Below are 26503 nucleotides of genomic sequence, written 5' to 3'. Positions count from 1 at the left end.
GGCGCGGGCAACGGATGCGACGCTCCAGACAGCGGTGGAAAAATTGACTCGAGGTGCTGCTGGAACTGTTTATCTGCTGACCGAGCTACTGCAGTTTCAGGTGCCTCGGCGGACAGCCGCCCTTCATCTCATTCGCAGGTGACTCCGACGGTCTCTTCTACAATGTCGGTGTTCCAGTCAGTATACAAAGCCCCATGTTGCTCGACCCTGCTCGCAAACATCGGTGTCTTAGGGCAACAGCACACAGCCTCTAATGCTGTGGATGTGACTGGCGGTGCGAGTGCGCGGCGGCCTCCATTGGTGGGGTACACAGTTTGTGACCCGCTGTTGGGATACGGCTTGTGCCGGCGTCAATGCAGTGGTTTACTTCATGATGGTCTCTTTTATGCGACTGAGTGTGGGTGAATGCTTCGCTGCTGGTGTAACTGTGAGTCACGTGCTCACGCTACCTGTTAAATGTGCCTTTCCCACGGCTTGCGTATGTGTTGGGTTTTTATATACGTGTCAATTACGCATATGCACTTTCTTCATACAAGCGGAATCCATGGTGCGGCGGGACGTAGCAATCAGCTGCTGACCGAGGAAGGAGGACCGTGAAACACTAAAATCAATGAGTCAGTCGTTACAGTCATTGCAGTCCGTCACTGAAGCCAAACGAGCTGCCTCATAAACATGTCGGCTGGTTGGCTGATGCGAGATTTCGTGCTCGACGCCCACGCGCCCATTTCAGTCTTCAAAAACTAGTCAAAGGCCCCTGTGACCCACCACTTGCCAGTGTAACAAGTGTGCTTTGGTTAAGTGTAGTGGTGTCAGATTTGCCAACGGATTTCAAAAATGACGTAGAGAAAGAAGCATTTGCATTGAATCCTGTATTGGAAAGATGCAACGGGAGAATGACACACCTAATGTTTCCAAATTGACATTCAGGTATAACGCATTTTTACCAATGGGATGGGTCTGTTTCCGTGCTTAGGTGTCATCTTCCGCACATAATTGCAAATCTCGCCACTGCCCTTGGTGAGCACTGCTTTCTTACCGTTTATCAGCTCCACCTACACAGATTGCTACTATAAACGGGAGCAACAAGGAGATCGTTTTTGTCGTTGCGAAATTTACGAGCGAGCATCATCCAAACGTGAACGAATTCGACATCTAATGTGAAAGTCACCGAGACTCACTTCGCCTTACGACGTGCCCTAACAATCACGTTATGGACATGAATTTAACATCTCTCCATGAGCGCTAGGACAGGGCATTTTCTGCATGTTTTTTTCTGCATTTTCTGCATCATATGTCCATGTCCCCCCGGGCGGCCGCCTACTCGGACTTTTGATTAGGTCGCCGCTCAGGGTACCGGATCGGCTGCCGAATACGCCATAATGCCGTCGGACTCTGCCGCCGCCCATGGCACCGAACTCTGCTGCCGCTCAGTACAGCAAACTCTGCCGCCGCTCATGGCACCGGACTCTGCTGCCGCCCGTGGCACCGAACTCTGCTGCCGCTCAGTACAGCAAACTCTGCCGCCGCTCATGGCACCGGACTCTGCTGCCGCCCGTGGCACCGAACTCTGCTGCCGCTCAGTACAGCAAACTCTGCCGCCGCTCATGGCACCGGACTCTGCTGCCGCCCGTGGCACCGAACTCTGCTGCCGCTCAGTACAGCAAATTCCGCCGCCGCTCATGGCACCGGACTCTGCTGCCGCCCGTGGCACCGAACTCTGCCGCCGCTCATGGCACCGGACTCTGCCGCCGCTCATGGCACCGGACTCTGCCGCCGCTCATGGCACCGAACTCTGCTGCCGCCCGTGGCACCGAACTCTGCCGCCGCTCATGGCACCGGACTCTGCTGCCGCCCGTGGCACCGAACTCTGCTGCCGCTCAGTACAGCAAACTCTGCCGCCGCTCATGGCACCGGACTCTGCTGCCGCCCGTGGCACCGAACTCTGCCGCCGCTCATGGCACCGGACTCTGCCGCCGCTCATGGCACCGGACTCTGCTGCCGCCCGTGGCACCGAACTCTGCCGCCGCTCATGGCACCGGACTCTGCCGCCGCTCATGGCACCGAACTCTGCTGCCGCCCGTGGCACCGAACTCTGCCGCCGCTTATGGCACCGGACTCTGCCGCCGCTCATGGCACCGGACTCTGCCGCCGCCCGTGGCACCGAGCTCTGCCGCCGCCCGTGGCACCGGACTCTGTCGCCGCTCACGGCACCGGACTCTGCCGCCGCTCATGGCACCGAACTCTGCCGCAGCCCACGGCACCGGACTCTGCTGCCGGTCATCGCGCCGGGCCGTCGGCCGTCGGTGGCGACTCACTGCCTATTTCCGGCGTGACGTATCGGTGGGGTTCGTCGGCCGCGCCTGCGCGCGCCGCTGCCGGGCCTCAGCACGTGGTGGCGCGGCCGCTGACGTAAGGTGCCCTCAGTCGCCGTCAGTCGCCGCCGCGGCCGGATCTCTTCCGCTGACCGCCGCTGTACAGGTGGGTCTTCGGCTGTCCCCGGGACGGAATGGGACGGGATGGGAGGGGGGCAGCCCCCCCCCCTCCCCGACAGCCCGCCTGATGTCGATGGTCGTTGGTTTGGGGGATGGCCGACACCCGGCTGGATCATCGGCCACGTGCGTGTATTGATCGGGGCTACTGCGTGGCGGCGCCGACTAGCCGAGCGCGGGCCTGAGGGCTTCGGGTGCCGCCTGAACTGGAGAGGCACCCAGGGCTCTGTGGGGCAGGATGTTGACGTGGCTAGCCGACCCGCCTGCACCCGGCGGCCGGCGTAGCCATGGAAACGTGCTCCGATGCTTTGGAGCATCTGCATGGGGCGTGGCGGTCGATGACAACGGCCAAGGCTTTTCATTTACGTGAAATACTGAATCTGACTTGATAGAACACGACACCCGAGTGGTGAGGCTGCTACTCGCTGCCTTCTTCACTGTTTGTGTTATCTGATGACGGTCATGCACTATCGGTGGTGCAGCATGATTCCCATTTTCATTGCGTTCGGTAAGCTGGATCACTAGGCCGTTGTGTTAATGCGCGGCGTTGCACTCAATTTGTGACGTGCGCTGATACGGCTGTCTATCTCTTACCCTGACCACTTAATGGCGGGCAGTTGGACTCGGTCATGGAAACATTGAGTTTATGTCCTGGTACGGCTTATCAACAAGCGTCTAGAATGTCTTTCGTTATGCGTGGTCCGCCCGTCCGGTTGAGGTAGTGAATGTCGGGCGTGTGTGGGGTCCCGCGCAGCTCGAGCTGGTGCGGCGGACCCAGCCTGGTGCCGCGCGGCGTGTGGCCCAGGTCACCGACGCCGTCTCGCCGCACGCGCCGTCGCAGCGGCCGCCCGCCGTCCGTCCCACGCGCTGCCGCTCGATACGTACTCCCTGTATATCTCACGTCGGACGCGAAAATAGGGAAGAGGCGCCTACCAGCTTTGGTGCATAACAAGGTGGCCGTTCGCCTTGTGCCGAAATTTCGCACGGCTGGGACGGAATGGCCGGCGAGCTGACGAGACCCGCGTGTTTTGGAGAGGCGTGACCCGTGACCCGTCCGCTGCGGGGTGCCCCACGGGGTCAGTCCATTGGCGACCTCGAGCCGGCATGTGTGCTAATCACTTCAAAATGACTGTTATCTGCAACAGGATATGGCCAAATGATAGACTCGTTCTTCCAGCTGTGACCGAGGCCAGAAGTAGCAGTTGCATTCCTCTGTCTGATGCGTGAAGCGTCAATTTATTTTGCAGTCCACACTCGGCGATGTAGAAAGTTGTGTTAACCACGAAAGATCAGCATATAGTTTAGCATTGTGTTTGAGTGCAGACAAACGAAGGGGCTGGCCCCGAATTTCAGGTCGTTCGATACATCGTTCTTAAGAATTCTAGCCGTGACCATACTTCATTCCGAGTGTAGCGAACTTTAGATGTGGTTCGTCCGAGGTCAGTCCGGTCAGTCCGGAGGGCGACCGGACGGACCCGGAGCCGTGACCATACTTGATTCCGAGTCTAGCGAACTTTAGACGTGGTTCGTCCGAGGTCAGTCCGAGGTCAGTCCGGAGGGCGACCGGACGGACCCGCTTCCGCTATCTGAACTACGTTCGCAGCAGCTTATGATCGGGCTAATGAGGGGGTTCCGGCTAGTCCCGTCTCCGCCCTCGGCTGAACACCCAGTTGAGGGCGAGCGGCCGGGAGCAGCGCGCCCGGCGGGTCACCGCAAATAGGGCCGCGGCGACTGGTGTCGTGGCGTTTCGCAGCTGCTTGCCGGCGCCAGGCCACATGTGGACGATCGTTCGGTGGTGCCCCGCTCCGATTGTGGGCGGGCTTGGACTGGGTCCTGGGCACCTGCGGCTCAAACTGGGATAGTGGCGGATGTGTCCGTACACGGCACATTTCCACGCTGTGGCCAGGTGCCAGGTTATCAATCTGTCAACTGGTAACACAGCTGGGCCCTCCTGGAAGATCTTCGATCATCCTCCACGTGCCGCAATTCCATTGGGAGGTGCAATACGTATGCTCTTTGCGCAACACTTATTCATACAGTAACAATGCAGTGAGTGTTGCATTGCGTTTTACGAACAACGAACGGAGTCCGCCGTCTTGCAGTCGGCTAAGGTTACGCAGCTCCCGGGTAAAGATGGGAGGAACCGGTCGATGCAGGCTGGCAGGGGCTTGCGCCAGCCGCTCTCCTCGGCTGTCTGTGTGGGGGGTGTGGTGCGGGATCGCCTGGGCGCTGTGCCAGGCGCCGCGGCCCCGCCCCGCCCCTACCGCGTGCGCCTCGGACACATCGTCACGGCTGTGGGCACGGCGGGCGTAACCCGAGCGGGTTGGATCCGGGAACAGGAGGCATCCGGGGCTGGAGCGTCACCGAAACACGGGCCAGCGCCGCCCAGCGCCGCCCACCGGGAGGGCGGCGCTGGGCCCACGGGCCGGGGCGTCATCCGCTGACTCCGGTGAGTTGGGACTCGGCACAGACTCGTCTGGTGGGGCGGGCGCAGCGCGGGGTCTGGTGAGGCTGGGGTGGCCTGCCGAGGCTGTGGAGACTAGAGGGCATACCCGGTTCCTGCCCCCAATAAAGCTAACAAGCAGCGAGCAACGAGCAACCAGCAGCGAGCTAACGCGACTTCTGAGCGCTGATAGTGATGACGACACTGGTGACGAGTGCGCAGTCAGCGTGGTGTGTGCAGTGCTGACCGCGGCAGCGAGATCACTGGAGCCGCCGGCGCCCATGTGGTCCCTTGTTGAAGCCGCACTTCGTGAGCTTATGAAGCGCCTCGTGTGAGTGTGTAGGCTGATGAGCGCAGGCCGGCTGATGGCCTCGCGAATAATAAAACTGATGTAAAACGAATGAATGCTCGCGTGAAGCAACGCTCGGTGTTACATTCTGTAGCTCGTATGTCGGAGTAAATTGCAATAACCGATATATGTGCCAACAATTTTTCATGTTTGATTATAATCGCTATGTTAAATGGCATGGAGTGGAGCTGATCCTGGCATGTGTCCCAATGCACAAGAATGCTGATCAGCTCGGATGAGTTGTGGCTGGCTTAGGATGTGTCACATGATCGGACGTCACATGATAAATCATGAAATGCGGCATAGAAGCGTACTCTCGTAACCGAGCGAACCTGGGCTCGATGCTCTCGTAATCGAGCGGAGCTGGGCTCGATGCTCTCGTAACCGAGCGGGGCTGGGCTCCATCCTGTCGTAACCGAGCGGAGCTGGGCTCGATCCTCTCGTAACCGAGCGAAGCTGGGCTCGATTCTCTCGTAACCGAGCGGAGCTGGGCTCGATCCTGTCGTAACCGAGCGGAGCTGGGCTCGATCCTGTCGTAACCGAGTGGAGCTGGGCTCGATCCTGTCGTAACCGGGCGGAGCTGGACTCGATCCTGTCGTAACCGAGCGGAGCTGGGCTCGATCCCGTCGTAACCGAGCGGAGCTGGGCTCGATCCTGTCGTAACCGAGCGGAGCTGAGCTCGATCCTGTCGTAACCGAGCGGAGCTGGGCTCGATCCTGTCGTAACCGAGCGGAGCTGGGCTCGATCCTGTCGTAACCGAGCGGAGCTGAGCTCGATCCTGTCGTAACCGAGCGGAGCTGGGCTCGATCCCCACTGTTTTCCCATTGTTTGTCCCTGTCGATGTGAGAAGGTCGCTGCGTTTAGGCAACCCTGCACGAGGCGGTTGAGTTTTAGCGCAGCGTACCGCTGTACTGTGTGACAAACATGCCGCGGACAATCATTTGCTATTTATAATTATGAATCAACGGTTTAAGTGTGTGCTGTATTCGGCAAGGTGGGCCTAATAGTTGCGCGAAACTAGAGCCTTCCGTGCATGCTGTCCTGAACGAAAATGATTCCGTCATCGGTGACGAAAACATGACGATTCCATTTTGTGAAGGTGATTTAATAGTGCAATGCATGCCGGTCATTGCGTCTAAGATACCTGGATGTGTTACCATGATTCTCGAGTACTCAGTAGCGAGCTGCCAATCGGATAACAAGCACCATGTGAGGCGCAAGGTGTGCTCCAATAGCTTATCAGCAGTATGACCGTATGTATGGTTGTATTGGCCGAGTCGTTCCTCCCTCCCCTTCTGGCGTGCAGCAACGTGGTGTCCACCCACAACAGCACCGCACGCGAGATCCGGAGACACCCACTGTCATTTCTCACTTGACAGACATGAAATATCGACTGCGAGCCGTTTGACCCCAATCGCGTGCAGTTCTCTCGCAGAATGTCGCTACGGACACTCGTGCGTTGTTTAAAAGTAAGCATTTGCTGTTTCAACAAAAGAGTCACACTCATCAACGCATCGCGAAGCCCCGCCTCGCTGCGGTCCATTGCCGGTGACCCATTCAGCGGGCGCTTCCCCCAGTAGCCCTCCTCTGATTTCACCTGCCCGGTGGGTTCTGACGCGGTGTGGCCACGCGTCCCGTGCCGTCCTGACTGATCGTTGCTCTGCGTCATCCCGTGCGTGCCTTCTGCAGCGGAGTGTTTCCGGAAGCCGTCGGCACCATGGGGGAGGAGGTGGCGCGCCGCGGCAGCGGCTCATCCTCGGCCGGCGACGGCCACGTCAAGCTGAAGAAGGAGCTGGGCCTCCTGGAGGGCGTGGCTGTCATCCTCGGCATCATCATCGGCTCAGGTAGGACCCACCGATCTGACACGCGTCTGGTGCTGCGCAGGCGGGTTCGCGTCTCGGTACTCTAGACGCCGGCACTGTGTTCTCGCTGGGCTCAAGCGCCGTGGACTAATGGCGCCATTAGTTTGCTCTGAGCTATGACCTCAGTAACTTCAGTTGTTTCGGGGTACTCTGAGTGCTGTGGCTCTTGGTATTCAGACGTTGCGTTCCACATACCATGAAGTCTAGCTTTGTGGCACTCAGACTCCGGAAAATTGCCGTCAGGCGAGACCCATTATGAACCATGCGCGTTGCACTAGGCCAGATGTGGCGTGGGGAAGAATAGCTGATGTCAGACCATGCCTGCTCCGGAAATTTGGCTGGTACAAGATGCGTGAGGGAGCGTTGTTGGCTGGCTGCTGCTCCTCTGTTCTACTCAATGAAAGCGTTGCGACGTATGCTGCAATGTCGCTCAGCGATGTGGCCGAACTGTTTACATATGTGGATCCCGTTGACATGTTTGTTGAGATCGCAGTAAGTGACCACCCTTGACCGTCTTTTCAAATACACAATGCACGGGATTAGACGTTCTGGCAAACATTTTCTGCGATGCGCGGTGTCAGTTGGTACCGAGGTGGCAAACGTCCGTGGCACACTTTGGACTGAGTTGCAACACGGCATCTAACCAAGTGGTGTAATGTCACGCGTGGGGGCCGTCTGAGCGCGTGGTGACGAAAGTCACTAGTGTGCTGTCGATCCCATTGTTCCCTTACCCCAGTCTGCTTGGTACCGTAGGTCATATGGATACTAGGGGCGGTTTACAGCGTTGTAAAAGTTAGGAGGCGGTGGTGGTGGCGGGTAAACCACTGAGGTGTCCGAACCACAGCACGTTTTAGCAGAGCTGGATTATTTTGTGTTCTCAATGCTGTAACGCGGCATGTAAGCTCATTGAAGCCCAAATGAGCGTTATTCCGACACCTGCTGGGATATGTCGCCGCCTGTGGCATTAGGAAGTTCTCTCCCATTCTGGTACGTCAAGATATAATCGCCAGACGAAAAAGCAGCGGCAATCAATATCCAGCCGGTTAACGATCAAGCCGGTTGACGAATTGCATTAAACCAGTCTCCAGAATGAGGAAAAACTGCAGTATACTGCATGATGAAAAGTTGACGTGCAGGCTTTTACGGATAACGTCATAGGGAAATAATTTGGCTGAACATCGATTTCCCTCCGCTAGGATGTGTTAAATTGATGACCAGCCAGATTTTGAGATATTGATAGGCCTGTTTGGGACGGTTCAGAAGTTACTCAGGAAACAGAGGGAGGGGGGGAGGGGCTTACTTCTAACTTCCCCAAGCTGTTCCTGCTTAGCGTGCCGTTGTCCCCGGCTACCGGTAGTGTAGTGCCTAAGCTGCGCGTCTGGGAAATCAGAGGTGCGGAGCTCGAGTCCCCGTGGCGCCCGCTCTTCCCACCACGGCGAGAGGCAGGCAACGTCATATGGTTAAGCTGCGCGTCTGGGAAATCGGAGGTACGGAGCTCGGGTTTCGCGGTGCCGCCCTCCCTGCCAGGGTGGGAGGCACGCGACGCCTCATAGCTGCCACAGTTGCGGGCGGCGTAAAGCCACGATGACGACGACGACGTGTGGTTATCCCTGTAGACGATGTGCTTTTATCTGAGCATATCGCCCTTAAGACGGAAGGCCCAAACCGTTCATCGTTGTCTGACTTTTGTCTAACGGCGCCTGATGGCCCGCACGCCCTCTGTTGCGCCGACCGCGCTGTGACCTGAGCCGCTTCGGCCCGCCCGGCAGGCATCTTCATCTCGCCGAAGGGCGTGCTGGTCGAGTGCGGCTCGGTGGGCATGTCGCTGGTGGTCTGGAGCCTGTGCGGCCTGCTCTCCATGATCGGCGCGCTCTGTTACGCCGAGCTCGGCACCACCATCCCCAAGTCGGGCGGCGACTACGCCTACATACTGGAGGCGTTCGGACCGCTGCCGGCCTTTCTCTTCCTCTGGGACGCCAACCTCATCTTCGTGTGAGTGAGGAGGAGGGGGAGAGGCGGGTGTCGGAACAGGCGGGTGAGCTGTGATCTCAGTGTTGGCTCATTCGCCCCGCCGTCATTTTGTGTAGGTTTAAAATAGCTAGCACAGCAAGGTTTGCTGTGCTAGACGATCTTGGGTAAGCTGTTTGAGTCGGCTTTATTTTCTCGCTCTGTTTCACTGACAGCCTTGAGGGTGCGCTCGCTGCTAGTCCGAGCCGTCCTGGGACGCTTTACACATATTGCTAAGCGATAAATTGCAAACACGCAAGTACCGCACACAAACACGCACGCACGTACGCACGCACGCACGCACGCACGCACGCACGCACGCACGCACGCACGCACACGCACGCACGCACGCACGCACACTCGCTAATAAGATTGCGCTTTGTTCATGCATGAGACATATCGGCTTGCGTGGTGGTTTTACTCAGTCCAGACCCCGTTGTATATATAAATATATGCAGCTGTTTATTATAGATCAGAGTTGCCTTGCAACAAAGCCATTTTACCGGGCCATTCCCTCGAGTTATGTGCGACGAGTGATTCCATCCATCCGCAGAGGGATGCTGTCATCAGTCCCAGTGTCTACCAGGGACCAGAGTCGCGCGTGCAGGCTCCGCCGGCGCGCGACTGTAAGGGTGCCCGCGCGGAGTCGTTACAGTGCCGTCCCAGACACCACTGCTCGTTAGGCGCGCCTCGGTACCCGCTGGGACGTCGCGTCTGCCGGCGGAGGCGGCGCCGGCGCGATGGCTCGTGCCAGGCGGCGCCCGGTAGTCGCGCTCTGGTCGGGTGCAGGGCATCACAGCTGGGCGGGTGGCTGTGGACTCAATCTTCCCGACTAGGGGCAAGCTGGCTGTCGTGTCTCTGCCGCTGGTGCTGACGTCTCAGAGCCGGATAAGACGGCATACGGCGTGACCTGGCGGCGTGCCGTTCTCATGTCAGGTGTGGGGAACGTCAGTTTCTGATCGCCAGCCACTCCCTGCGTTCGATCACATCTGCCGGCCGGAGATGTAGCCACTGACACCCGTCAGCCAGTGCGAGGCGCTGGCCGTCGTCATTGTCGGGCTCGGCGAGCATAGCAGGAATTCTGTCAGCTCCGATGGGGTCAACTGACGATTGGAGGGGGGGGGGGGGGGACTGCGTGAGGTCCGATGCGTGGGCGTCGCCGGTCAGCAATGGGCTCCGCGTGGGGGCGCGCGGCTCCGTTTAACGCGGTGTTTGTATAGCTGATGCCATGAGTGTCGTCTGCCCGCGTGCAGCGTCACAGCAACCGCGTGAACGCTGAGTTCGTGGAGTGCTGCATCGTGCCTCTGCTATTGAACCGCTGTGGTTGGTTTAGCGGGGTAGCGCTGCTCGCAGCGTTCGTCCTGTAGAGCGGCGCCCTCATAACGGGACAAGGCACTCATCGCCGTCCAATCGCTGACTGAGCTGGAGTCACAGTGGCCTGTTCAGCGCAGCCTCCGAAAATCATGGAGTGTGAGGTGGCGTAGAAGGTGGCTTAAAAACAGTGTGAAGAAAAGCATCATCCTGCAGGTCCAAGCTCCAGTCAGTCATAACCACATGCAATATGTCTTTTTGAAGAACAACGCACCACGTACACAATCACAGCCCATGTTTCCGCGCCTGGCTTTGCTCGGGCCTCGGACAGCTGTCTCTTTCGTTTGTCCTGCTGCTTTTTGCGATGTTCCGTTGCCCACGCCATGGGAAGGCATAACGTCTGTGTGACGGGACTTTGGCCACACTGTTGCAGCCCAACAACCAACGCCATCATGGGCCTGACGTTCGGAAACTACGTACTCCAGCCCTTCTTCCCTAATTGTGACATCAACTCCTACGCAGTCCGCCTGCTGGCCGCTGCTGCCATCTGTGAGTGACCGCCAGAAACTTCCCTGCACAGCCGCGTTTCCCAGGGTTCTGGCATTAAGCTTATTATCGCGCTGCATAACGTTGTCCTTGAAGTGAGAATAGTATTTGAAAACTGACTCGAGAAGCAGTTCATTGGGTGTTCTGCCAGCCCATTTTACGAAGGTTCTGGGCATCGAACGGTTTGAACATTGATTTTGACACATTGTTGACCCAGTTTAAATTAGCGTGTCGCGGTCAGTGGGCCGCGTGGCACGGAGCCATGGCGCTCGGACGTCGCCACCTGACGTCAGCCTGCGTCACGAGCTAAAGCGGCCGGTTGCCGGCTCTATTTCCAGGCATTCTAACCTTCATCAACTGCTACAATGTCAAGGTGACGACGCGGCTGCAGAACCTGTTCATGGTCACCAAGCTGCTGGCCCTGGTCCTTGTCATCGTGGTCGGCCTGGTGGTGCTCTGCATGGGTAGGTGGTGCCGCTGCTGGCTCGGCCCGGACTGCTGACGGCCTCTGCATTGGTACCGCCTGTACTGCCATTGATACCTCGGGTTATTCCGCCCGGACCGCCGGTTGTCTCTCTTCCGGTCCCACACGAGCTGTGGGCAGTCCCTGTTGCAATGCACTGGTCCCACAGACATGGCTGCGCCCTCCGGGGGACCACCAGCTAGGAGTCTAGCCTTGGAGCTCCAGCCCGCCACTCGTCAGGCTGAGACACAGCTCATCTGATCATTCGTATGATGTCATTACTCCCTGGTCAGCCTGTGGCATTGGAAGGGGCAAGGGAACGCCAGGGCAACAGCGTTGTAAGGCAGTGCACGGGATGGTTTAAGTCATCAGGGGCCGCCATTGTCTGTCATCGGCCCTTTGTTAGGCAGTACACGGGAAGGTGTAGTTCGGCAGGGGCCGCCCTTGTCTGTCCTCGGCGTTGGTCGGCAGGGACCGCCCTTGTCTGTACTCGGCTCTGGTCGGCAGCGGCCGTCCTTGTCTGTCCTCGGCTCTGGTCGGCAGGGGCCGTCCTTGTCTGTCCTCGGCTCTGGTCGGCAGGGGCCGTCTTTGTCTGTCCCTGGCTCTGGTCGGCAGGGGCCGTCTTTGTCTGTCCTCGGCGTTGGTCAGCAGGGGTCGCCCTTTTCTGTACTCGGCTCTGGTCGGCAGCGGCCGTCCTTGTCTGTCCTCGGCTCTGGTCGGCAGGGGCCGTCCTTGTCTGTCCTCGGCTCTGGTCGGCAGGGGCCGTCCTTGTTTGTCCTCGGCTCCGGTCAGCAGGGGCCGTCTTTGTCCGTCCTCGCTGTGGTCGGCAGGGGCCGTCCTTGTCTGTCCTCGGCTCTGGTCGGCAGGGGCCGTCCTTGTCTGTCCTCGGCTCTGGTCAGCAGGGGCCGTCTTTGTCCGTCCTCGCTGTGGTCGGCAAGTGCCGCCCGCACCGTGTTTCGCTGTGGTCGGCAGGGCCTTAGAGTCTTAAACTCCACTGGCAGAGTTTCGCCGCAAGATAGCAGTACCCCGACGCATTACTGAAAAATGACCGATTTGATTCGGTGCGGAAATGACGTCATTCGACGCTATCGTATACATTAAAAATGTGAGCGCCATTTTGGGAGCAGAATACTGTACCTTGTTTTATAGTCTTGGTTCAAACTTCAAATGTAATTCTTGGAACATATTGAGGCTGCTCTGACTATCCGCGCGTCTGGTGTGTATTCATTTTGATCCGACCAAGATCGCTCAATTAAGAAATACATTCGTGACGGCCCAAAAGAGCCACGCCACCGATGTTACATGCGATTGCATATACATGATGGCACGCCTGCATGCCGAGATGGTCTCCAGGCGGGAGCGTGTCACCGGGCAGGCGCCGACCCCGGTCCAGTCCCAGGGGTGGGCTTGCGCATGTCTGCCCGGTCGTCTGGTGTCCGGGCGAGCTACCTTGTTCACGGGGCGCGTGGCGTCCCGTAGCCCGCCCCTGTCATCGGCACTGGTGCTGATGGGGCCGCCGTCTCCGGCGGGCCCGTGACGTCACCGCCAACTGCAGAATGTACTTATTGGGGCCCGATGGGCCAAATCGGCACATTCCGCAGCTGGTGACCCGTGCCACCCCGGCACGAGTCGCTCTCGAGGGAGGGAGGGTGGGGGGGGGGGGGGGGGGCGGGGGATGTCAGCCCCAATCTGGCGCCGTTGGGCGCGGCTGGCCAGCGGACGCCCCAGCCGTTGGCTTCGCCACAGCGGAAGATGCTTAGTTGTCGGGTATCATTAGAGCAGTGGTCCTGAGTTCTCACAGCCATCTCAAAACAAGTGTTGCGTTCTCACGGAACGCGCGGTGGTCGAGCTAGTGGAGCGGCTGCTGGACGCTGTGTCTGTCCCGTCAAATGAATGGCTTCCGGGTCGAGCCGTGCGTAGCGGCGTTCGTTGCAAGCCAATGTCGACGGCGGCGGCGCACGTCGTGCGTGGCGCCAGCCGTGACGCCACGCCGTCTGGGCCGCTGATTGGTCGCGGCAGAGGCTGGGCGGCCTCGACGCTGGGCGACGGCCAGCATCTGATGTATTTTGGGGGTTGGTTGGCCGGCACCCCTGATCCTGTCTGGGGAGGGTCGTCGTGCCATGACATTGGGGCCGACGCGCAGAACTGTGTTCCCCGTCCTTATCCACCCACCCACCAGTATCTAAACACTCGTGATGCGTAATGCTCGTCACGTGAAGGACACTCGTGATGCGTATTGCTCGTCACGTGAAGGACACTCGTGATGCGTATTGCTCGTCACGTGAAGGACACTCGTGATGCGTATTGCTCGTCACGTGAAGGACACTCGTGATGCGTATTGCTCGTCACGTGAAGGACACTCGTGATGCGTATTGCTCGTCACGTGAAGGACACTCGTGATGCGTATTGCTCGTCACGTGAAGGACACTCGTGATGCGTATTGCTCGTCACGTGAAGGACACTCGTGATGCGTATTGCTCGTCACGTGAAGGACACTCGTGATGCGTATTGCTCGTCACGTGAAGGACACTCGTGATGCGTATTGCTCGTCACGTGAAGGACACTCGTGATGCGTATTGCTCGTCACGTGAAGGACACTCGTGATGCGTATTGCTCGTCACGTGAAGGACACTCGTGATGCGTATTGCTCGTCACGTGAAGGACACTCGTGATGCGTATTGCCCGTCACGTGAAGGACACTCGTGATGCGTATTGCTCGTCACGTGAAGGAGGGCACACCGCTTTAGAGATAAGAGCAGTGTGATGCTTACAACAATTGTGGGGAAGTTAGTCATTGAACAAGTGTGGGACGTCTCCTGTAAATTGAGGTTAACTTGTTCCTTGCCAACTAGTCTAGCTGATACAGTCTGGTCGATCTGGGTCAGAGACCTTTCGACCATGATTGAGGGTATGAACGATGCGGAATGTCTGTCAGTTGGGACCTACTCAAATGGTAGCTCATATAGCAATGGTTGCTTTTATTGGGAAGGGTTCAAGTGTCCGCGTGCTCAGACGCTATTGCCCCTGCCGCAAAAGTCGTTCCTCAGATGTGTCCAGGCGCTCACCCATCCGCCGTCGCCACGTGTCGCCTGGTTTCAGGCAACGGCCAGAGCTTCAGCAACGCGTTCGACGGCATGTCGACGGACCCGGGCCAGATCGCCGTCTCGTTCTATTCGGGAATCTTCTCCTACGCCGGCTGGTACGGCCCGCGTCACTGTCGCGTCGCTGTCTGCGGTCACGTGGCAACAGCTCGTCATGGCTGGGCGGAAGTCGTACGTCAGACAGGCCTTCTCGAACAACGGAGCCGCGGCTGGCCCCGGCCGCTCATCGCTAGCATGGCATGTGGCGTAGCGTAGCGTGGCTGTGGCGCTGGGTCTGTCAGTGTACCGTCGGATTGCCCGTACCACGTGTTGGGGTGGCCAGCTACAGGCAAGGTTATTAGCGCGCTTTTCGTTGATGTACGTCATCATTACGACGACGTGGTAAAACCATGGTCATCACCATCAGCTGCGTACGGAACTGTATCAAATACATTCGGAACTGTATAGGGTGCATTTGGTCGAAGCTGTGTCTCCCCTCTTATCCTTGAGCATGAGTTGTGTGTAATCGCGTACAACGCGCTGGAATGATGCTCTCCGCGCTCTTGCTCTCCGCGCTCTTGCTCTCTGCGCTCCGCATGGAAAACTCGCCCGGTGCGTGCTCCACTGTGTCCGGCCGACAGGTCGTCTGACAAACAGGTTTCCATCGCACAGGAACTACTTAAACTTCATGACGGAGGAGCTGAAGGACCCGTATCGGAACCTGCCGCGCTCCATCTACCTGAGTCTGCCGCTGGTCACCTGCATCTACGTGCTTGCCAATGTCGCCTATCTGGTCGTGCTCTCGCCGTACGAGATGCTGGCTTCGGACGCGATCGCCGTGGTGAGTTAACTCGTCCTCAGAGGGCAGGTAGGTAGCGATTTAAAGCGACTGAAGGCTCGTTTTGAGGAAGGAACGCATGTTCCTGCGTTTGGAACGGAAGACCCGTGTGTGAGGCTTTCGCAGCGGTTGGCGAGAGGAGATTTGGAACGTCGCTGCTAAACCTGTTTGCGGTAACCTATATTTGACGCGCATTATACTTGTCTGAGCTGCTCACCATGAACATCGTTCCCGGTACCGTGCGTTGAAGCCTAGTTCAGCGTTATAAAACTGGCAACGGATGCCGTCTGATCAGCGGACGCACCTTAGACGCCCTCGGGTACATCGCCGAATGGGGGGGGGGGGACTATTATGGCCGTCCTGCAGCCTTGTTTATTCAGCAGTGATTCTGCGTGGTTTGGGTTTGGCCCCGAAACCACTGACGCGGCTCCTAAAGTACCTGGCCACAACCTTATACCAGTAGTGGGGCCCACAGGTGTCAAGTCATGGCGGCAACACAGGATGCAGTGCTGACACGACGCGGGGACCGCCAGGTCACTTACATTCAACAGCAGAGACAGACAGAGACATGTGCTCTTTGCCTTGGCCGATCTGTGCTTTCGTCGAAACTAGTCGCCGGTTTCGTCATATTTCTTGGGGGCATTTGTGTTGTTCCAGGCGTCGTATTGCGCAAATAGGTGAAAACCTGTGGCGTTTTCGGTGGCCGCAAAGCATGTGAGATCATTTGATTGCACAATAATACCATGTTCATAAATAACTTTAATTGCATTTAGTAGGTTCATGCGTCGCCAAGGCTCCATCATTTTCTTACGAATTTCACGTAATTTGGAGGACCTAGCCACTCCTGTGCGTGTTAACTTACCACGTTTGATTTTGTAAGCTTACATTTGCCGCTCGCGGCGGTCATGCCGTCCCGCTCTCATACATGCTCTCTGCTGCTCCCCAGACGTTCGCGAACAAGACGCTGGGTGTGATGGCCTGGGTCATGCCGCTGTTCGTGGCCTTCTCGGCCTTCGGCGGACTCAGCGTGCACATCATGACGTCATCGAGGTGAGTCGCCCAGCCATGGCGACGACGCCAGTAGGCGGCATCTCAGCACAGTTGTGGCTACGACGCCACCATCAGTTGTACCAGAACTGCGTAGCATGCTTTTCGCAGTACTCATGGACAATGTGCTTTGTATCCGGTATTGTGCGCCGTGCAATACAATGTGGTAGAATAATCCAGCATGCACTCTTCCTGTCTGATAACTTTTTTAGTTATTTCAATTTTATTTTGTAGTTGTGTTACTGGTATTATTTTATTTTTAAGCCTTTAACATTCAGTGTTTAAGGCACTGCATCACGGCTGTATTGCAGGAAGTGGGTCTACCAAGAGGACGTTTTAGCGCTTGAAGCGTGCGAGTTTTCTGCCAGGTCTAAGTGAGGCAGTCAGTGTTTTTGTCACCGTTCGACAGCGTAAGCCGTGTAACATTAATGCTGAGATATTCAAAAAAGTGTACAACGCACGCTTTCCAGGCTTGCCTTTAAGCGAGAAGGTCCAATATGAATTCAGAAGCTTTACTTCATCGTTCTTATCGGGGGGGGGGAGGGGGGAAGGGGGTAAGAGGTGGCGATTTCCTGTGTGTGTAAATTCAGTCGCGTTTCCCAAATCCACAAGTTTTTGGTAGGCCCACTTGATCTTCCTTTGCCGCCTCTCCCGTTTAGAGCCTGATTTCGTTTACCGTTTCTGACTCGCTGTTTTGTTACCGTTTCCGTTGAAAGGCTATGTTTCGTTGGTGCTCGGAATGGCCATTTTCCTGGTGCCCTGGCTCTGATCAGCCAGAAGTACATCACGCCCACCCCGTCGCTGGTGTTCCTCGTAAGTATCAGCTCGTGATTTGTCCCCTGACCGCTGATCCCACGCCGGCGCGTCCACGTTCGTCGGTCGCCGGCGCGCCCGATGGAAAGCATGAGAGTGGCATGGGCATGTCTCGGTTGAAACTCACATAGCTTTTGTATGTTTTTGTCGTCTACCTGCGGTGGTAAATCATCGTGTTTTGAAAGCCTCATTATATGTAGAAATAACAATTTTACATGGAGCATTTTATATATGGTATTGTGATGTAAATTGTGCTCACGTATAAGCCAGACCGCGATCGCTTTGAACGCCCAGGTGTGCCTGGATATTGTATGAAAGTGGATACCCCAGCTCTAACTGGCATTCCAGTTCCAAGGGACGGACGTAGCCTCGGATATTTCTGACCTACCATACGTCGGGTCGCCCATAGCCTGTATGTGTGTCCCTCTGCGTGGTCGTTCATGGCGTCGTCGCCTGTTATTGTCGAAGGCGTCGCGCCATACCTGTCGTCTCCACGCCCATCCATTTGCTGTCGTGTCTCCCCTCGTCCAGCCCTAATCCTGCCGTACTTTCCTGTGTCCAGCCTATCTCCTAGCAAACATCCCCAGTCCAGTCCATTTCTGCCATGAATCCCTGGTCCGATGCTGCCGCGCATCCCTGCATCGAGTCGGCCTGCATCCAGTCGTGTTTCCTCGTGTCCAGCCCGCCTCCTGACGTGTCCTGCTGTTCATTGCCTCCCCGTCCTCGTTTTTTCCTCCCATCGTGTCTCCGTGTGTCGAGTCCTGCGCGGGTCGTACCTGCACCGACGCATGTCCGGCGGGCCGCGCCCAGCCGCTGACTAACCACTAACGCTGGGCGGTACGCGGTCGCCACGCACGTCCCACCACGTGCGCTGTGCCGCGCAGGCTTTGCTTCATCGGCGCGCGTCACGGCCACTTCCCGTTGGCGCTGTGCGGCGTTCAGATGCGCCACTTCACGCCAGCGCCGGCACTCGTCTACCTCGTGAGTGGTGTGGCGGCGGCCGGGCACCGGACAGACCCGTGGAGAGGCGGGCCGATGCGCGGCCGCCAGGTGGAGCTGGTGGTGCTTTGGCGCGTCTGCGGGTCATGAGGGGTCTGTTGCCTACGGCTATCGTGCATGCAGATAACGACCAATCCAGTTGGCTCCTGGCTTCCATTATTTTGCCGTGGCAGACTTGTTCGACTTCTGTTTATACATTGAGATATATATATATATAGATGTGTCATGTGGGTATGTGAGGTACGTTGTTGGCAGGTATCAGAAAAATTGTACATACGTACTTGCACTCCAGCATGTCTGCATAAGGCGCATGCGTTGCCTGTGTACCCCTGAGTCGTTTCACCTGGGATGCATATCCTGATACCCCGAGTACCAAACGACCGATGGTTCCATCTTGATAGGATCCTATTCAAAGAAGTGGACAAGCGATGCACATCGAGTTTCGCTTATATTGAAGACCCATTGTGACTTTTCAACGCCGATAATGGGTTTCAAATAGCGAAGCGGTACGGGAAGATGATAAGGTGCGTAAATGAAAGCAGCTGTGAGCCGGAAAGCGTGCGATCTTGTATGTGTGCTGATGTTAGAATCTGTGAGCTGTTAGGAATCTCCGGTCAGCGGGGTTAACTGACGGTCGTGTTTCAGGGTCTTCTGTCGCTGGTGTACCTGTGCACCAGCGACATTTTCGCCCTGATTAACTACGCCAGCTTCATCGAGTCTTCGTTCATCCTCTGCTCGATATCCGGCCTGCTGTACCTCCGCTGGAAAGAGCCTGCCAGGGAGCGACCTATCAGAGTAGGCGGCCGGAGCTAGTCGCCGTCACCGCTGTAACGTCTGCGGCGCCCGTGCGGCGCTACACACGCGCACCCCGACGCTCTGTAGCCATTCGGTAGCCGTATTCCTCACGTTTCGCACGTCTGGTTTAGAAGTGGGAGAAGCAGCGCAAACGAAAGCACATTAATACCCCGGAGTCACCGCAAAACCTTGGTGTCGCTAGTGGTGCTCACCTATTCTCTACCACTTTTACCATCAGGGTGGCTCAGTGTATCTGTTCCGTCACTGACGCCCCCTGTCACCTGCGTGGCCCACTCAGGCTCGCCCAGTGTATTCTTATCGCCAGTGTGTCACTTGTACTCTGCTTACCTTCATGCACTGTCGTGTGCTGTAAAAACGCGCGCTACTTGTTGCATCCTTGTGTAATTGCGTTATTCATATTTAAGTTTACTCTGGTAACATGCAATGCAATAATCATTTTTAATTGTCGGCTGTGATGCATTATCACCTCCCAGGTCATGTCGTAACGTGGTTTGCTGTAACTGAACTGCGAGCTGGTGTTGAAATGTATCGGAACCAGTCAAAAGTCAACGTGGACCTAGTGAGATGGGCATAAGCAGGCTGGTCGGTGCCCGACAATTTTGTCGTCGCGGTAATCTGTATTGATTCCTGCTGCGATGGTGTGTGCCACTGATGAACGTGGGCGCTTCTCCAGGTGAACATCGTGATACCGATCTTATTCCTGATGATCTGCGGCTTTCTCGTGTTCATGCCGCTCTACGTCAAACCGATCGAGGTCGGCATGGGCATCCTCATCACCTTCACGGGGGTGCCCGCCTACCTTGTCTTTGTCTACTGGAAAAACAAGCCGCAATGGGCGCTACGTGTGATTGGTGAGCAAGTGTTCCAGTTTCTTCGCACTGTAGGTTTTCCAGCAATCAGGGTGGCTCTTTGGTTTGGTTGGAATTACATCATGATACCATGCCTAATCACTATGATGTCATGGAAACTACCCAGGCGTATGTATCCGTGTTCAGTCATGGACAGCTGTTGCCGTGAGGTAGCTGTGCCGCCCTAGGGTGCGCGGAATTATCACCCGCGCGTTGCAGGGGCATACCGTTACCCCACTCCCGCTGGCAATAACTACGGCGATGCCCTCTGTTCCAGACAACTTCAACCGGTTCACACAGAAGCTGTTTCTGGCTCTGAAGGAGGACTAAGTCGCTGGTGACCGCACGGCGCCGCGTCCAGCACGAGCCATGCCTACCTGGCTCCGTCCGACGGCAGGGACTTCCCTGTCCGGACCAGCGGCCTGCTGCCCCTCGGGTCGGAGCAGTTAACCTGAGCGCCATGCGCGGCACCAGACGCCGTGCCGCTATGCCCCATTGCTGTCCGAATGTCGGGGCGTGAGCGCTCGCCGTCGGGATAGTTTCGCGAACGCGACGCCAGGGGCGCCAGTGGTCCTGCCGCTGGGGGTTCGCCGCGAGCGGACTGGCCGGGGGCTCAAAATTTATCCCGCCCCACCCGACCGCGCCTTTACTCGCTGGGCGCAGCGGAGGGCAAGATGCGGAGGGACGCCCGCCTCGCGCTCCAACGCCGCAGCGGCCTGAGTGGTGTCCTGACAGAGGAGCGTCGCCAGAGGCGGAGGAGGCGGCGGGCCCGTCCCCGTCGGCGCGAGCTGTGTCTGCGGTCCAGCGTGTGACAGGACAGTGTGGCTGAGTGTTGCGTACCTGTGAGCTCTAGCCGGGGCGCATTGTGGGTGTTTGCGTGCGCTGGTGGGGCATGCGTGATGGGCACCCTTCCAAACGTGCTGACGAGGTGAACCGACTTATGACGGGCCAGATCAAGACTTACAAAGCGACGTGCCTGTGTCCTCTGCATACTTTTGAGAAATATATCATGTGAGACATGCTGATGTAGCTATTTTCTACGCGCAGCGTTTCAAGCGCCCGCGCCTCTCAGCTCGCGTTGAGTGCTGGAGGTCGCAGGGTGGAGACACAGCGTGCAGACTGCAACACGAAACAGCCAACGCACTTTGCCTGGTTACATGTTGACTTTTTATTTGTCCGGAGACCATTCAATGAACAGTAGACATCCATGCCGGAACAACCCTCGGCAGCAAAATGGCGCACAGGCACAGCATTGGTCGGAATATGGTGCACGTCACGATGGAGCGACATTGTCGAGCTCTTGTACATGCTTTTGGTCGAAGGCGCGCTATTTACACAAAGTGGAAGGCAACAGACCAGCCAGGTCCATTACAAGCCACAAACTAATACAAACCTTCATATGCTCCCAAATAAAAGCGAACAAATGCCCGGGGCATTTTCACACACCTCCCTTCGGCATGACAGACGTAAGCATCCGGAAAAAGGCCGCATGGTCCGTGATCTGCATCAGACGTTCACAGCTCCACGTTGGGTTGTCAGGCAGATTGCCAGACGAGTGACGAGATCTGCGCACGCGGGATGGCGGATGGCGTCAGCAAGCAGAACACACGATATAAGCTCACGAACAATATCCCGGCATCCAGTACACGGTAAACAAAGGTTGGACGTCCGAAAATGTCCAACGTGATACAAACAAATTGTGTTTGGATATTACAAACCTACCGGCGGATCGAAAACAGGAAGGAAATGAGACTGCAAAGTAGCCCTAATATGAGCGAGCCTGGTAGAGCGTGATGTGACACGCGTCTCGCCCTGACATGCGCGGCTGTTTACTAAACGCTGCGGTGGCCGCGGTCAAAAGCATCTAAAAAATCGTCATTCACCGGGCAGTTCATTCCCGGGGCAGTTTGACTAGCGAACTTGTAATCACTGCACGTACCACACATTCAACGCGTGGCAAGACACACACACACACGCACGCACGCATGCACGCACGCACGCACGCACGCACGCACGCACGCACGCACGCACGCACGTCCCCGGCTGTTCGTCGCCTCCCGAACACCGCCACATTCCACGACGGCGTCGCTTTTGAAAGACCGGTGACGGCTATGACCTCCGGACCACCGCGCCGGCGAAAGCGATTGAGGGCTGAACTCCGCGAATTCGGGGTCCCGACCCCGCGGTCAATATGGCGTTGCCACGCGGCTGGGGGGAGGGGTTCGAACGCCGGCCTCCCGCTGACACCGGGGGACCCCAGGCGCTGCTTCCAGCTGTGTCTGTAACCAGCCTCCGTGGAGGCACGTGATTCCTGGCGAGGCAGCGTCCGCCTACTGCCGACAGACACGTGTTCGGAACGCGACGAATATGGCTCGACCCGAACCCTCCGTCTCCTTGTTTTCCAGTAGCAGGCGCTAACCATGACTGGCTGGTCACCGGCAAGCATCATAAGCCGTCATCCAGCTCCATCAGTATTCGACAGCAGGCACCAGGACCTTTGGGCCAAAATGCCGACTCAAGGCAGACAAACAAAACAACTGACCTCCTGGCTCACTTAACGCCGATGATTCGGAAGGAAAGAAGCGGACAATTGACGGCCTAAAGCGGTCCCCAATCAGACCAAACAGAAGGCTTCAACGGAGCCGCTGCCGGCAGCGCACACCATCCGCATCCGTCAGTCGCTGGCGGGACCGAGCGCGCCAGCGCTGGGAGCGGCGTTCGTGCCTCCGCGCGGTCCGGCGCGCTGCATCACCGAGGCGTCGCGCAGCTGGCGGTAGTGCACGAACACGGGCGAGTGCACCAGGCGCGTCTTGAAGCGCACGGCCGCGCCCTCAAAGCTGGTGTTGCCGGCGGCCGGCGTGCCGCACTCGACGTACAGCTGCACGGCGGCCATGAGCGGGTTGAGCTGCGGCGGCCGGCCCAGACTGGCCCAAGCGGCGGCATCGAACGGGTCGGTGACGGCCTCGGGCCGCAGCAGGCAGACGGCGCCGCGCTCGGTCCGTGACGGCCGCAGCGACGTCTTGCTGCTCAGCGTGAGGAACGGCGCCTTGCGCGCGTACGGCCCGTCCGCGGCGTCTGTGCAAAACACCTGAACGGGGACATGTACGGTCAGGGATAGTGGTGCTGGACGACCTGGCGATTGGAGGGAGGCCACAGCGATTTGATTCAGAGGTCAGTGCTGGAGCACCAGCAGCAAAAGCTGACCTTAACAGGCCACTACAGGTGGCTAGCTACAAGCGGGGTTGAATCATGCAGACACTGCACCGGCACACAGCAATAAGGTAGCCACGTGGCGTGCATGATCGGAAGTTACAACACACGAGAGCCGCGTACAAGGCGAAGCCAGCGCTTTTGCCAGTGATCGCGGCTTGGCTCACCTCCTGCGAGAGGCTGAAAGCCGCCGCACCCGGCCGCTGCATCTGCTCCTCCATGGCGCGCACCATCTCATGCACCGTGTCGTGGCGGCGCGGCACCAGCAGCTGCGTCACGTTCAGCGCCGCCACGTGTGACACGTGTCCGGACGTGCGCACGAGGCAGTCGCGGCGCAGCAGGTCGGCGGCCGTCAGCTGCGCGGCCGGCGAGTCCAGCCGGTACGGAAAGTCCCAGCGAACGAGACGGGCGGGCAGGACGGCCGCCGAGCGGAGCAGCAGCTGCGACACGCCGCGCGTCACGGCCGCCTCGTACAACCACAGCCGCTCCATGCCGACGACCGCGTGGAAGGCGGCGAACTCGGCCAGCCGGTCCAAGTCGCCGGACGTCCAGTCGGCCGGGATCAGGCAGACGCCAAGCCGGTCGGCCGGGCCCGGCCAGTCGCGTCTGCCCACCGCCGAGACGGCCGGGCGGCGGCCCCGCGCGCCACGCGCCAAGTAGCCCACTGCGTACGGCGCGCGGTGACCGTCGAACGCGCACGTCAGCCGCCAGCCGGCGAACGGCGCGGCGCCGTCGCCGACCGGGCCCGGCAGCCGCTGCACGCTGACGGAGCCCGTGGCGGCGCCGGCCCCCTCCACCCACACCCAGCACGCCAGCTGGTCGGGGCGCGGCTCGCCAGCGGCTACGGCCAGCGTGGCCACGCCGACGCCGTGCGCCACATACGAGGAGAAGATGAAGAGGTCGGCAGAGACGGCCTGCCAGCCGTCGCCATCCCAGCTCAGCACACCATTGGAAGGCGCTACTGTCGCCATGTTTGGACTGCCAAATGTGTCCAGCACCTGGTGAAGAGCCAGCGTAGTCAGTTTGGCAGCATGAAAATGGAGCAGTGGCAAGCATGGCATGTGTGCATGACCCAATATCATGACAGAGTGGAAGGTCACATGCATCTGTTAACCGCAACAACAGCTATCTATGCAAAGTGTGAGGCAGTTTTAGGTGCAATGGTGCATGAGCATTGCATTCAGAACTTAAATTGCAAAAAGCATTGTGCTGATATTAACACAAAAGATTAATCATGTCTAATCTTTACTACTGCCACCCATAAATTATGTTTACCTGCAGAACACCTCTGAGGCGATCATACTGGTGTTTGTAGAAGAGGAAGAATGCTGCACTGATGACAGCTGTAGAAACTAAGAGAAGCTTCCAGTATTTACGCATTTTGCAAATCAGCAGCTATGCTTAATCTTGATTAATAAGCTGAAAAACAAAGGATGTTACAACACTAACTGCTGTCATTGTACCACATAACAGCAGTTCACATCACCTTCCTCATGCATTGTAAAACAAAATAAACTAACTTGACAAAAATTACTTGATGTGGATTAATATATTAGAGGTCTTTTGAAGGTTGCTGGGTGATTTCACAACTTTCAGTGTGGGAATATCTGCCTTACATTCCTGGCTAATGAAAAAATGTTTAGCTCTTAAGTCTTCTCTTGTTATGAAGGATCCATATAAGTGTGGCAATTAGAAATAAGTGATTGTACTGAAGATTCAGTGCAACTTGGCCTGGCCTTGAAGGAGTTTGGAGTTTGACACACATGACTGCAAGGTATGGTGACAAATGTTGCACAGGTCCAGTGCAGTGGAATTATTTTTGTAGACTGGTTTGGTGGCAACATGCTGTAGCTTGACAACCAGTGGTTCCAGCAAGACAGGGCAACAGCCCACCCTGGCTGGGACAACAAGAAGTTGGGTTCCAGGCTCTGAGAATATGTCAGAGGTTGCCTCTTATCCTTAAGAGGTGCACATCCCAATCCAAAACTTTGAATTTGTAACAGGCTGCACAATTTTCAGTGCCTGGAGTGCAGACTGAGACACATGCCATCAGACTGCAAAAAAATACATGCTATGCTAAACATCTCTGGCATAGCAGTGCTGCAGCAGAAACAATGCAGTGCACTATATAATAAATCTGGGGGATCAGAATTTGATGCAGCTGGCACCAATTCTGATGTGCAACAGAGCCAGAACTCAGCTCATGTAAGCATGCCATTCAGCACACTGATGTCACATTGGACCTGGCACCATGGATGGATCTTTTGTAAGCTTCACATTGGTGCACCATTTGGCAAGCAGTAAGCATCACCCATCTGTGTCACTGTACCTCAATGGCTCTAGACCCTGGATCACAGGGGTGAACTGAATGCATGGAACATGTGATCTAAAGCCATGAGTACAAATGTTGCATCGTAATATGTTACAGCCATCGGCTTTCCTTGAGCACATGAAACCCGAGCTTTCAAACCACATGTTTATTCCCCTTTAACAGAATGCATTTTTCGGAGGGCTCTATTTGGTAAAAGAGGTAAAATCAGTAGAAATACACGCCAGCAATGTAGAAAATGGCAGTGCGAACCACAAACTCAGCATCATCTCGGGCTTTCCAGGCTACGGAGCTATCCGTTAGCGTGTATTACCATACCAGCTGCGCCATTTAACGTTGCAAGTAAGCCATTACATGCTGCCTTCTGATAGTATTGGTCAAATCAAACTGCTTGCAGAAATTTTGTACATTAGAATAATGGAAATATACATTTTTACTTTAAGTTTTATCTTGTAGGATGATAATTAGTGATGTTTCTCTTTTTCAAATACTCAAGTCCAAATATGATACCTGAATTCCTTTAAATTCTAATATGAGCTGAAATCGTGAATTCTCCACTAGCCCTGGGAAAGTATTTCTGCTGTCTGAAGCTGCCTTGCGTGAGCGCTGCTAGCACCATATAGCAAGTGAGAGAGTATTATTTGCCGTCTACTTACGAACAAATCCAAAAGCAACCAGTTAGAGCAGGTTGGTTGATAACCGAACGGTTCCTTTGTGGACACCTGTCGTGCTACTGGGCGGTGCTGTATGCGGAAGCAGAACCACCGTGGGAGGGTAGCAGGCTGAGGGGGTCCGGGAGAGGTCGGCCGCTGGTTGTTGGGGTCGTCGTGGTGTCTGCGGGGGTCAGGTCTGAGAGGTCTGCATTTGCGGATAGTCGTCTCAAGGTAAGCCCATAATATTGGCATGTTTTAGGTGTGGTGAGCATACATGTCTCCTTTGCAGGCGTGCAACAGGTGTGAATAAATCGGCTATTGGATGCTCATCAGGCATACCTGTTGAGCCCTGCAGTAGACACCACGATGCGCGGTTTTTAGTGCGCTACAGGGTGGAAAC

The 26503-nt window shown here is 56.8% G+C and overlaps 3 protein-coding genes and 1 long non-coding RNA gene across 8 annotated transcripts in view; 2 read left to right on the top strand and 2 right to left on the bottom strand.

The window, feature by feature from the left end:
• Positions 1-20936, top strand: part of gb (solute carrier family 7 member genderblind) — a 41234-nt gene extending 20298 nt beyond the window's left edge. Inside the window, exons 1-12 of one of the 4 annotated variants that reach the window (XR_005095670.1) lie at positions 2428-2478; positions 6971-7125; positions 8913-9135; positions 10895-11010; positions 11346-11471; positions 14570-14669; positions 15223-15391; positions 16335-16438; positions 17152-17248; positions 18133-18229; positions 18893-19042; positions 19737-19860. Coding sequence is in view for 3 of the 4 variants with exons in the window: in XM_037235991.1 (XP_037091886.1) it covers positions 6999-7125; positions 8913-9135; positions 10895-11010; positions 11346-11471; positions 14570-14669; positions 15223-15391; positions 16335-16438; positions 17152-17248; positions 18893-19042; positions 19737-19914; positions 20189-20241 (1443 nt within the window). In the remaining variant the exon portion in view is untranslated. Of the gene's footprint in view, positions 1-2427; positions 2479-6970; positions 7126-8912; positions 9136-10894; positions 11011-11345; positions 11472-14569; positions 14670-15222; positions 15392-16334; positions 16439-17151; positions 17249-18132; positions 18230-18892; positions 19043-19736; positions 19915-20188 lie in introns of those variants that run through there. The other 3 variants (XM_037235992.1, XM_037235990.1, XM_037235991.1) reach the window with 3 other exon arrangements.
• Positions 20937-21063: 127 nt separating this feature from the next.
• On the bottom strand, positions 21064-23720 carry LOC119113091 (uncharacterized). The gene is made up of 2 exons (XM_037237421.1): positions 23289-23720; positions 21064-22999 (listed from the first exon to the last, which is right to left on the bottom strand). Exons 1-2 carry the CDS (start codon positions 23610-23612, stop codon positions 22586-22588), a joined length of 738 nt encoding a protein of 245 aa, XP_037093316.1. The 5' UTR covers positions 23613-23720; the 3' UTR covers positions 21064-22585.
• Positions 23721-23923: 203 nt separating this feature from the next.
• Positions 23924-25740, bottom strand: LOC119112998 (uncharacterized). Its single transcript, XR_005095811.1, has 3 exons — positions 25703-25740; positions 24397-24540; positions 23924-24119 (listed from the first exon to the last, which is right to left on the bottom strand). It is a non-coding gene; the product is annotated as an uncharacterized LOC119112998 (long non-coding RNA).
• A 342-nt stretch (positions 25741-26082) lies between these two features.
• LanB1 (laminin subunit beta-1) overlaps positions 26083-26503 on the top strand; it is a 43789-nt gene continuing 43368 nt past the window's right edge. The window contains exon 1 of one of the 2 annotated variants that reach the window (XM_037235589.1): positions 26083-26137. The gene's annotated coding sequence lies outside the window, so the exon portion shown is untranslated. Of the gene's footprint in view, positions 26138-26190; positions 26335-26503 lie in introns of those variants that run through there. The other variant, XM_037235587.1, reaches the window with a different exon arrangement.

Source organism: Pollicipes pollicipes, unplaced genomic scaffold, assembly GCF_011947565.3.
Source record: "Pollicipes pollicipes isolate AB1234 unplaced genomic scaffold, Ppol_2.1 Scaffold_7261;HRSCAF=8764_pilon_pilon_pilon, whole genome shotgun sequence".
NCBI lineage: Eukaryota > Metazoa > Arthropoda > Thecostraca > Pollicipedomorpha > Pollicipedidae > Pollicipes > Pollicipes pollicipes.
The sequence above is the reverse complement of the archived record's forward strand: the minus strand, read 5'-3'. Positions and strand labels throughout refer to the sequence as shown.

What these genes read in the sequence shown, in the direction of transcription:
- LOC119113091 (XM_037237421.1), bottom strand. Translation starts at nt 23,612, where the DNA reads ATGGAGCGGCTGTGGTTGTACGAGGCGGCCGTGACGCGCGGCGTGTCG. An exon ending in CTTTCAGCCTCTCGCAGGAG is followed by an intron (nt 23,000 to 23,288) that starts GTGAGCCAAGCC and finishes GTCCCCGTTCAG; the next exon opens with GTGTTTTGCACAGACGCCGC.